General features: G+C 46.8%; 1 protein-coding gene across 1 annotated transcript in view; it reads right to left on the reverse strand.

Annotated features, from left to right (window-relative positions):
• Positions 1-11179, reverse strand: part of LOC104406191 (coiled-coil domain-containing protein 108-like) — a gene marked incomplete at its 5' end in the record, with an annotated part of 15114 nt that overhangs the window by 2568 nt on the left and 1367 nt on the right. The window contains 9 exons of the mRNA XM_010015108.1: positions 135-346; positions 1936-2001; positions 2484-2612; positions 3199-3315; positions 3777-3920; positions 5238-5396; positions 6120-6311; positions 7091-7201; positions 11147-11179. The exon at positions 11147-11179 is cut by the window's right edge and continues 64 nt beyond it. Coding sequence (XP_010013410.1) covers positions 135-346; positions 1936-2001; positions 2484-2612; positions 3199-3315; positions 3777-3920; positions 5238-5396; positions 6120-6311; positions 7091-7201; positions 11147-11179 — 1163 coding nt within the window. The remainder of the gene's footprint in view (positions 1-134; positions 347-1935; positions 2002-2483; positions 2613-3198; positions 3316-3776; positions 3921-5237; positions 5397-6119; positions 6312-7090; positions 7202-11146) is intronic.

Consider the following 11179-nt stretch of genomic DNA (forward strand, 5'->3'; position numbering starts at 1 on the left):
ATGCTGAGGAAAGGAAGGCACCACTTGCCTAATACTGCGGCACTGGAGGGGATCAGGGCAGAGCTCTAAGTTCAGTGCAGAACACAACATGGGCAGCCCTGGCTCAGATGAAGATGCCAATCCAAAGAGCTTACCAGGACAAGAAGTATTTGGGGAGGTCGGAGGTGAAGTTGTTGAAGAAGTCCTCAAGAGAGTAGGCCGTGGCTGTCACACCAAGGTGTAAGAGGATGGGCTTGGGAGGCTCTGGTTTGACCCAGACCCAGGTGGCTTTGTCCAACAACCGCCTCCTGTCAATGTGTCCAGCTGGCTGATTTGGCGTAGGGTGGTTTTTAATAGGGGGTAATGTCTGTTAGAGAGAAAGAAATGGCAGGTACTTAGCTGCTCCTTTGGCCACAGATAGGCTGGTGTAGGTGTGAGCACAGGCCTGAGAACTGGGAAGCCCAGCAACCAGTGCCACCAGACCCTGGACAGGAGAGAGCATCAGAATGATCTTAGCACTGCAGTTCTGCTATTAGGCACAAGTGGCCATGATGGGAATCAGGTCCACTCTATCCTCCCTGCCTAGTATGCCAGACCTGAGGGTCAGCAGAACTTCAAGGTCTCTCCAGGGTACTTGGGGCTGTTGTATTCCTATCCACTCCTTTGGAACTCCGGGATGTGCAGAAATGCATGTGGAAATAGTCTCCTGAGTCTGAAAAGGAGCCAGGAACTGACTCCAGCCATACTACATGGGCCAGTTTGGGTCTCCATTACCAGCAGTCAGTCTGGAGGAAGTTTCTTAGAGCAGGACTAGTCCAGAAGCCTGGGCCAGAAGGATGCCACAAAGTTCTGGAGAAGCCCTCAGGTGTGGCAGGACTCCAATGACCTTTGAGACATAACTGTTCACCCTCTGAGAATGAGACCAGAGGCCTTCACTGCTCCAGACACAGAACAGGTGATTGCAGGCTCCAAATTATCACTAGGAGAAAAACCCTATTGGACTAAATAAAACTGCTTTTACTTTTCCCTTATGTTCATCCCAGTGAATGCCTTGATCTGCATCACTGATTACACCTAACAGCACAAAGCAGACAGTTCAAAGCTACAGCTGCCCTGAGCTGATACCTTCACACAGCACAGTTGAGGATATGCAGAGGCACTCTGCAGGGTCCCAGGAGCACTGCTACAGCCTTACTGTGGTGGGAATCCTGAGGTAACAAGCTGCGTCTCCCGGCTGAATCAATCTGTTCAGGCCCAGCCTCATGCATTTCCCTTTAACCCTTCCACATCTTGGGTTAGCTGCGTCTCCACAAGGCCTGTCATTCCCACAGCACATCCTGTGGATGGCTGTACACCCAGTGTAGCTCTGCCTTTGGGTCCAGGCAGTTCTACAGAGCATTCACTGGGACCTTGTCTCACAGCTTGCCACAACTGCTAGAAAAGCTGTCACAGTTGTGCAAACTTGAGGGGCAAACTGAGCTTTAAAACTTTCTGGGCACTTGACTCAAAGCAATTCTGGCCTGCAGTTTCTCCTGAGGCACAGAGCACAGCTCTTTTAGCAGTGAGGACAAAGTCTGCACCACATCACACCAGGGTCCTGCCGCTTTCTGTCACGGCACACACTCCATTGTGGCCACAGTGTGAAACCAGCCCAGCTACTGACTGCCCTGTGTGCATCTTTCCTGCTTATTTGAAACCTTTCCCCCTTTCTCCAGCCATGGGTGCACATCTGGTTCCAGTTTCACTTCCTGTTCACTTCAGCTGGAAAGTTACTGCCCACAGGACACAATCAGTCTGCTGCTTTTGGCTTCTCCAAACAGTCTGTCTCCCAAAGCCTTGAAGCTACAAATCCTGCTGTGCTCTCTGTCCAGGCTTCCATGCTATGATGTCCAGCATCTGCCTCTTTTCTAAAGCAGTCATTTTGATTCTACTACGGGTGAGACAGGTCTGACTTACCTTGTATCTCCTCATCACAGCTGAGGATTCACGAAGAATTTCTGTCTCAGCAGAATCTGATGACCTCTGAAAAGAAAGAGAGATGGCAGGGAGAAGAAAGAGAAATTGTCTTATAGGAAAGATATGGAGCAGAACAAGACTCCAGGATTTTGTTTTACTTTGTCCCAGCTGAGTCAATGACCTCATCCTCCCATTCTTCACTCAGGCCACACTCTTACTGGCAGTTACACATTTCTATCCAGTGTTTATTCATAGTCAAAATCCAGTCATCAGTTTCTAGAGGCACTGGCTTTGTTTCCCCTAGGGCTTCTCATGCACTTCCAAATTTCAGACAGCATTAGCAGTTTCAGAGTTTGTAAGGCAATTCTTGGCTTTAAACCAGCATCTCCTTTTCCACTATCCACAGACCAGCTACGAGATCTTGAATAGATCAGAATCTCATGTCCATTTATCAACTTGCCTAGATTTTCTTAAAGAACATTTCTTGTTGACACGGGCTGCTGTTTCTGTGCTCAGTTATGCTGGTGTAAAGTTATGGCAGCACTTACCCTTGCAGGTGACTTTTGCTTCCCCAGGTCCTTCTCTGTGATAGTGAATTCCACAGCCTGCCGTGCCTTCTCCTTTTCCCACTCCTGCAGCTCTCTCTTGTACTGAATCAGGGACTCCTGGATATATAGCTATGAAGCAAACCATCTTTGGAGTGAGCAGGGCTAGAAAGGAGCTGCAAATAGTACAGTCTTTGGCTCAAGTCCATGCCTGTCACCAGTTCCTCTGTTCCAGGAGGTCCCAGCTAGAAGCCTTTCCATGCCTTCCAGTAGCAGGAAGGGAGAGAACCATTATTGTAAGACTGATACAGAGAAGACACAATCTCTTGCCAAAGAACAAGTGTCCAGAGGGACACTACTGCAAGTCTGTGCCCTCATTAATATTACAGAAGCAAGACTTGCTTTTTGCAGATACTTCAGTCTCTGACATCCACTGAAAGCTACTCTCATTCAAACTATGAGTTCTAGTAGCTGGGTTCAGCTCACAAAGCCATGTTTCACAATTACACCTCATCTAATGAGCCACACAGACACTTAAAGCATCATGAAAGATGCAGCTCAGTATCTTCAGGAATGAGAAACACCAGCCAGCATTATGGAGCAAAGTAGAATTCCTTCAGCTGGAGGCAGCAGGCAGCTGACTGCTGGGGGCAGCCATTTGGGAACTGTAGTGACATGCCCAGGTGATGGTAATACACAGGTACCTCTCCGGTCTCACCTCACACACCAGATCTGTGCTGCAGAAGGAAGCAGACCCTGAAGGCTGCAGTGTGATGAAGCAGGGGATGCTTTCTCCAGGCTGCACAACCCCTGATTCTGGAGCAATCTGTAACACCTGGGGAAAAAAATAAGCAACAAGCCCAAGCCACAGAGGAGCTGTTTCACTGTTCTGGGACCTTCCTATGTCTCTTGTCTTTGCAGGAAACACAGGACTGTGGGAATTCTCCCCTCTCCCCTCTCATGGGTATGTAACATGAGTGAGATGCAGCTGATACAGTGCAAGAACAACCATGGACTTTGCTGGTAAACATGGTCCTGAGGTCCATTATTGCATCCTGTAGTTCCAGGTTCACGTATCCTCACTGGAGTTTTGAGATTTCCCTCTGAATTCCTGTCTTTCCCCACCTATCCTGACACTTGCCTTCACTCTTCTCTGCCCTTTCCTTTCAACAGCTGGTACAAAAGCCAATTCCTTAGGACTGTTTCTGAGTGTCTGGTTGAAAATGGAGTTGTAAGGTGCTTTTAGGGCACAACAGAGACGGGCAAGAAGGCTGTAGAGGGAAGAGAAGGACTCACCCTCTTGTCTTTACAGGTGCTTATCTGCCAGGCAAACACAACAGTCTTGCTCTCTGAGATATTGTTGAGAAAGACAAGTCGACTGGCTTTAGTGCAGTCTGGGATATTTCCAAAACAAATCCTTTTGTGGGACAAGGTGGCTGCCTGCAGGAAGCAAGGTGAAACCAGGAGGAATAACAGGGAAGGAAGATAGGATGTGGCCATTGGGGAAGGGCAATCACACAGTCATCTTTATGTTTTCCAGCAGCTGATAGATGATATTTGCCAGTTACCTTTACCATAACAACTTCAGTGAATGTTACATTTCTCTCATTTTTGCTCTGGTTACAATGACTCTTTACACCAAGAGGACAGCTCTGTTGCAGTGGGATTGAATGAGCAATGAATAGGACATAACGCTGCTGCTGGGGCACAGAGTACCAGTAGCACTCAGATTCCCTCTGCAGCACTTGCAGGCCAGGCCTTTTCCTACTTCAGTTGGCAAACACATGACATATGTCCTTGTCCAAATCATCATCAACTTGAATGTGAGTTTTGGGAAACTGGTCCCTACTGCACCTTGCTACTAGTCTATCCCATTCTCCAAGCAAACTCCAATTAATTGCACTGATAACTATAGAAGCTAATGACTCTTGGTTACAGACATCAGAGCCTTGTGGAATGGCATCTTCATTGGCAGCCTGAGACAGGTTTTTAATCATCTCTTTGCTGTACCCAGGAACACAATTGCCCTGCTGGAAGCCAAAGAGCATAGGTAGCTATGGCTGCGCTCCAAGGTAGGCGTGCTGATGTCACCAAGGATGAATCCTTTACCTGCCTGGACTATGCCTCTGCTGATGCTGTTTAATGCTGATTCATTACACTGTGGGTAATGAATAAATCTGTTGGTCAATTTAACAACAGATTTTTTCCAGGCTTACAGGCCAGCTCAGGCCAGGCCAAAAAAGCTCCTGCTGAGCCAGTGACAGGTTAAACATGTGCATTCCTCAGCATGTGCCTGAATGAGTGACTATCCTGTAGTCTGCATTCAAGTTATGAATCATCTGAGTTTAGCTGTGAGGTGGTAGCAGCCAAGCCCTGGTAGGGTATGTCAGGAGCATAATGCTTTTTTTGTGAATGAATTGCCAAAGAAAAAGGTGTTGTAGGTGCCAATGAGAAAGCTAGCTGTGACGGAGGGGTAATTTTTAATAGAAAACTCAGAACATGAACAAATTCTAAAGCCTTTTTGGTTCTAATGGCAGTGGAAGCAGCAAGCAGGAAAAACAGCACCTTTCAGAACAACTGCTTTTGTGAGTTAAGCTCTAGATGACCTGCTGGAAGGGAAATACCTTACTCTATCTCATGGCAAATGAACACTTCTGCAGCAAAGGCTATTGCTAGATGGGGCCACTTGCATATTTCAGTCTCTCTCCTACATTTCTGGATTGCCCATATTGCTCATGTCAGCATATCTGGACTTACCTGCCCAGGCACAGTTAGCTTGGTAGAACCTGGAAAGACTGAAGGAGGCAAAACTTTACTGGATACAGCAGTCTCTTCTATGGTGTTTGGATGGTAGCCTTCTCCCTTGAAAGTGATCACAGCTGATTCACCCCCCAGGATGTGGATGGGAACATCAACCTGCCTTGGACAAGAACAGAGTTTTAAGTCCAGAGTCATATTTGAGAGAGATGTGCAATAAGCTAATGTACTTGCTAATGGTCTAGTTTAAATACAACACATGAATGAATGAAGAGAAATCCAGTCTTTTGTTCTTTCAGGCCTTGCCCTTCCCTGCTAACTATGAGATGGGAAGAGAGTCCCTCTTGGAGCAAAAGTTGGAGTTTTAAATTTATTTATTTTTCCATGCATCCACCACAGAGTGGGACAATAAGTAGTGCTCCAGCTCTGGTCCTGCCTGCTTGCAGCAGCCTGGGACAAAGGTCTTTGGGAACACTGTTTGCAGAGGTCTGCAGCAGCGTACAGTGCAATGATAAAAGGGACCAACTTCAGCCTCTTTGGTGAGGTTAGTGGAGGCCAAGAACGAACCACAAATCTGATCAGATACTGTTGATACCCTCAGGCACTGTTTGATCCTTGAAAAATATGTACTAGGATGACTTTGGTTATGGAAGAAACCTATTCTTTAGGAAGAAGAAACTTAAGAGGTTAACAATCTATCATCTGCTCCATTTCCTGACCAGACTAGCCACTCACTAGCTTTCAAGACTCTGCTTCTTGGAGGAATGGAGCTCAATTCAGCTTTAGCATGACATGGTCCAACCATCATTAACAGATCTAAAGAGTTTTAGGCACACAACAACAGAAAGAAGCTGTTTCGGTCAATCACAAGGAGGGTCTTACCGAGTATGTTCTAGCTTCCAGTGGTGAGAAGATCCACTCAATGTGGCCTGTTACGCCAGGGAGGATTTCACCTCTGGGATTCAGGCAGACAAACACAGGATGCTGAAAATTCTCCTTCTGGATCTTCATAACCTTGTCCAGCTGAACCTCAAATATCACCGGCACAGAGCCGCCATTGTAGAGTTCATAAATCTGGAGTGAGCAAGAGCAGAGCTTCTTATACCATGCACAAGTTCAACACAAGTTAACACTTCTCCAGAGCACTCAGATAAGCATTAATAATTAATTAGGCAGCTGGTCTCCTAAGAATGAGGAGACCTCATAGTACCAAGCTTTATCACTAAGGCTCCAATAGGAGACTGTTCTGAAGGTTTATCACCACCCACGTACATTGATAACTACAGTGCCTCTCCAAGTGGTGCCCTGCAAATTCAGTCTAGGAGAAAATTAATACAAATTAGCTAATGGGATCACTGTAAAGTGGATTACTTGAAATGCAAAACCACTCGTATTAAAGTGATCTTAATTCAATTCAGACTTGTTCATTTCTCAAGTAAATTAGGCAGAACAAAATCAAAGCTGCCTTTTTGCTGAATAAGTGCTTAAGGAAGTTTAATTAATTTATTAAAAAACTAATTATGATTTATTTCCAGAGTGCCTGGAGCAGGTAGACAAGTTTTCACTCGGATCCAATGCAAGAGAATAAGGGGATAGCCCAACACACCTCATAAGCATTCTGGCTAGAGTGAAAGTAAAATCTTGTCAAACTGGAGATGGTGAAAGGTACTTTCCCTGCTGTCATCCCAGCAGCCATTTCCAGACTCTGCTAGTCTCAAAGCTCTGCTGTGATGCTTTCCTGTGGAGGCCATTCTCTTTCCTGGGAAATGCCTGGGATACTGCTTGTCCTTGAGACACAGTAACACTAGCTCCTTCCCCCCACTTGCTGCTGGGTTTGGCCCAAGGATGCTCACCTGTGGGGGGGGGTGGGAGGTCCCAATGGCGACGGGTGTGAAGAGGTGCTTAGAGGATGTAAAATGAATATACTGTTGGCCCTGTTCCACCGTTACACCGCTGAAGTTCAGCTACAGTGGAAACAAAGACAGTCACTTTCTCACAGGAGCTTGGTCCCATCATGAAAAACTGCACAAGGACTCTGAAGGACTTTGCAAGCTGAGGACAACAGTTACAGATTTAAGTTGGTAATACCAGGAGAGTGTTTCCTAAGAAAAAAGCAAGGAGATGGAGAGCCTACTCAACTGTTGGCTCTCCTCTGAAAGGTTTGCATCTTGTTTCAGAGAGAAGGTACTTTTCTCTCTGCTGTGTCAGGCACCAGCCTCAGTGTTTCTCTGTGCAAGTATATGGTAGAAATTCTCCATGAATGAAAGTGTCTGGACTGTACGTAAGAGAATATGCAGCTGTGACAACCAAATCCTTTGGAAACACAGGATTTTAGGTAAGTAATGGCTTCTTCTTGGAAAGGACCATCTGGATGTCTTCACTCTGGAGGACATTCTGCTCCAAGAATATGTCTAACAGTCCAAAAGCCGCAAGAAGATCCCAGCTGAATTTTAAGCAGTCAAGTAATGATCAACAGGAAAGCAGCCACCAAGCAAAGCCACCAAGGCACTTCAAGCAAAGCAGAGAGATTCGCAGAGCAATTTCATGGAAAGGAAGAGACATGGGATTCCGCATTTTGAGAAAACTGCAGTCCAGGCTGGAAATGAGTCACGATGCATGATTTCCTGCAGGATCACTCCAAAGCACCCCTGAGCTGTCTGCCTTGAGGCAGAGGCTGCAAAGCAGTCACAGAGCTAGTAATGTCTCTGCATGTGCCAAAGCGACATAAGTTGCTGCAATTCATGATTAGCTAAGCCTAAAGCATGGCTATTTTTCAAGTGCATATTCAGAAGATGGAGAGGATACTTGCATTGGCAGGTAAATGCCTTGGACAGATCCCTGCAGGAGATAGTGTATCAGCTGCTTAAAAAAGAGCAGAGAATGCCAGTTCCTCTAAAATGACCCATTCTGGTTTAGCTCCATGAGCAAAGTGAAGAGGGAGAAGGGACCAGAAATACAACACTAACAAGGTCACATGTGGGATCTTTTCAAAGCACTACATGAGCATTCAGCTTCCTGAGAGCCTCAGCAAGCCAGATGAATTGCAAATAGGAGGAGGACAAAAGCTGATGCTTTCAAACTGCAAGGCAAAAAGGGACAGGAACCTTCCTGAGCTTTGTGAGTAAAACACCCATTTGTATTACTTTGGTCAAAAAACCTAACTTGGATTCCACCAGACCACAACTACTGAGGAAATGGTGCCACCAATTTCCATAGACACAAGATGCAAGATTTAGAGGACTGTCAGTTAAAGGGAGACAAACAGAGAAAAGTGAAGACCTACTGCAATTGGCTCACCTTCCATAGTACACAGATTTTGTCTCACAGCAATGACTTAGAGCATGAGAGGACAGGGATATCAGATTCCCAAAGGAACAGAGTTGCCTGGAGAACATGTGGTGCAGGTGACAGCATCTCAGAAAACCTAATTAGCAGCTCTGAGGCAAAGCACAAACACTTCCAATTTATGAATGCAGTGTGCTCAGGGATTCTCCCTGGGAATCCAGCCTTTCTCTCCAGTGAGTTCTGGGAACCAGCCTACCTCATCCTGCAACACCTGCAGCTGGCTGAGCTTTTCCTACTAAAACTGCTGAGGGCTGCAGATTCTGCTTGGCCAAATGATCCTGGAGCTGTGAAACAAGGTCACAGCTGCACTCTTACAGGCAGGCTATGGCAGTGAGGGAAAGGACAACCTGTGAGAGTATTAGGCAGCAAGAGGCCCCATTTCCCTACTGTGCAAGGAATTGGATAACACACAAGTCCCACAGAAGTTTCATCCTGCAGCCAGAAAAAATTGCCAATGGGAAATCAGTTTGGGTCGTTCAGAGCAGCCACATCACAGGACTGAAAGTTGGCCACAGGGAGGGGAAGGAGTAATAACGAGGGAGCTCCTCCTGAAGATGAAGCAGACAGGCTCTGTTGGGGAAGCAGAGGAGTGGGAGGTCAAAATCTGGCCACATGGGTAGAACCATCTCAGAAGTGAATTTGAACCTCTCAAAAAATGAGGCAGTGGCTTGCAGCTGGCAACTGCATCACTGCTCTGAAGGCAGGCAATTTGGGATTTGACAGAATGACCAAGCAGTACCCCAGCCCAATGGTCTCTACCTCTGCCTATTGGTGCTTTCTCAAATTTCCAAAGCTGAACTTCTGGTGTGACAGTACCCAAAATGTTACCCCAAGGTTATCTTCCCCTAAGGTTAGCATATGTTCTGCACATTTCATCGGATTCCCAGATGATGCTTTGCTCAACCCCGGCATGTGAGCTTGCTTAGGGCAGTCTCTGCCATGGGATCTGGCAGGTCTGTGCCTTTCATGCTGTGACTGAAAGGACAGAAGGCACACTGTGTACAGTCCCTCAACTGCTCTCTCTGCAGAGGGAGGAGCCTTTTCTACTCCCACTGGCTCTGCGCATCCCTGCAGGTTGTGACTGCCTGCACTGCTCCAGGTGTCTGGATTAGCCTCTGCAGCTCATATTGCCCAGAGCTCCAATGCACCCAGGGATCTTTTATCATCCCCAGAACCTCCCATGCTTTTTCAGCCCCTTCTGCAGTGGCAACATGAGGTAGGGTGGTGGCCTCTAATAGCTGCCAAAGCCACTGTCTATGTCACAAGAGAGGATGTGTGCCCTGCAAGCTTCTGGTGCTCCAAAGCCTATTCCCTCACTGGCCAGCTGGTGAAATGCTCACAGCCACTCTCAGGATTGTGCCAGGCAGGCAGAGTACAGGGAGCCTGTCCAAGGGCTTTGAGGGAAGGCACAGTTAAGCCACTGTTTGAACAGCTTGGTCAAAGGGTTGGATTTTCAGCTGACAACAGTCCTGAAAGAAAAGAAAAATAGAAGAGATGTGTGAACACAATGGTCTTATAGGAAACTTCAGAGACAGAAAGGAAGGCTCAGCTCGGCATGAGCTGTGCCCCACAGAGCACAAGGGTGACTTTGACTCTACATGACAGTTTGAGAAAGGGGGAAGAGAGAGAAAAGAGTTCCAAGCCTGAGAAAATGCTCAGGGAAAACACACTACAGATCAGGTGTGGGGTGCTTTAGCAAGCAACGAAGCAGGATGCATGAATAGAAAGCTCCTCTATCACTGGCAGGAGAAATAAGTGGGTGGACAAAGGCATCAGGGCTGTGCTGGGAACAACCAGCCAGGAATGCAGGGAGTACCTTCTGGGCCGGGGGAAGCAGCTGCCTCCATACCTTAGAGCTGGAGGATGCTATGTCACCCTGTGCTGGACTGTGTATGCCCAAACTGCATCCAGAGCAGGTGGTACTTTTGGAGAAAAGCACATTCCAGGACTGAAGAGCACAGAGAGATGATGAGATGGAGAGAGTCAGGAAAGCTGTGTAGGAGAGAAGTATGATGGGCTGCAGATCTGAGCTCCAGGATCACTGCATGGAAGAACTCATGGTGAGGCAGATAAAATGAGGGGAAGCAAGCACAGAAATGCTTGAGTGTGGAAAGCATGCAGGGACTGTAAACCCAGGAAGGCTGGTCTGGGCTTCAAGCTGGCTTGGAGGAGGAAGCAATTCTGTATTAACACCACCAATAAAATACAAAGGTTAACAAACAAACAAACATAATAATAGTAATAACACTAATAATAACTACAACAATAACAAACAACAACAACAACAATAATAATAATCATCATCCTTTTACTGGGAAAACCAGCAGATGCTAGATCCAAGGGCCATTTTGCCAGTGCACTGGCACAGCACACTGTGCTGAAACCATGAGTTTGTCAGGATGTTGGTTTTATGTCTCTGCTTGTCCCTCTGTTACTGCCTGGCCAGTGTAAATTACAGGGGCAAGCCACAGCCTCCTACATGCCATGCAGTTTCTGGGGATTTTAATTCAGTTCCTACCTGCTGCTGTTCTGCAAACAGAAGCAAGAGACACCTGCTATCTTACCAGAATCTCATGGCCATAGGAAACCTTCAGCAG

The sequence above is a fragment of the Nestor notabilis genome, unplaced genomic scaffold (genome assembly GCF_000696875.1).
Source record: "Nestor notabilis isolate BGI_N333 unplaced genomic scaffold, ASM69687v1 scaffold6905, whole genome shotgun sequence".
Lineage (NCBI taxonomy): Eukaryota > Metazoa > Chordata > Aves > Psittaciformes > Psittacidae > Nestor > Nestor notabilis.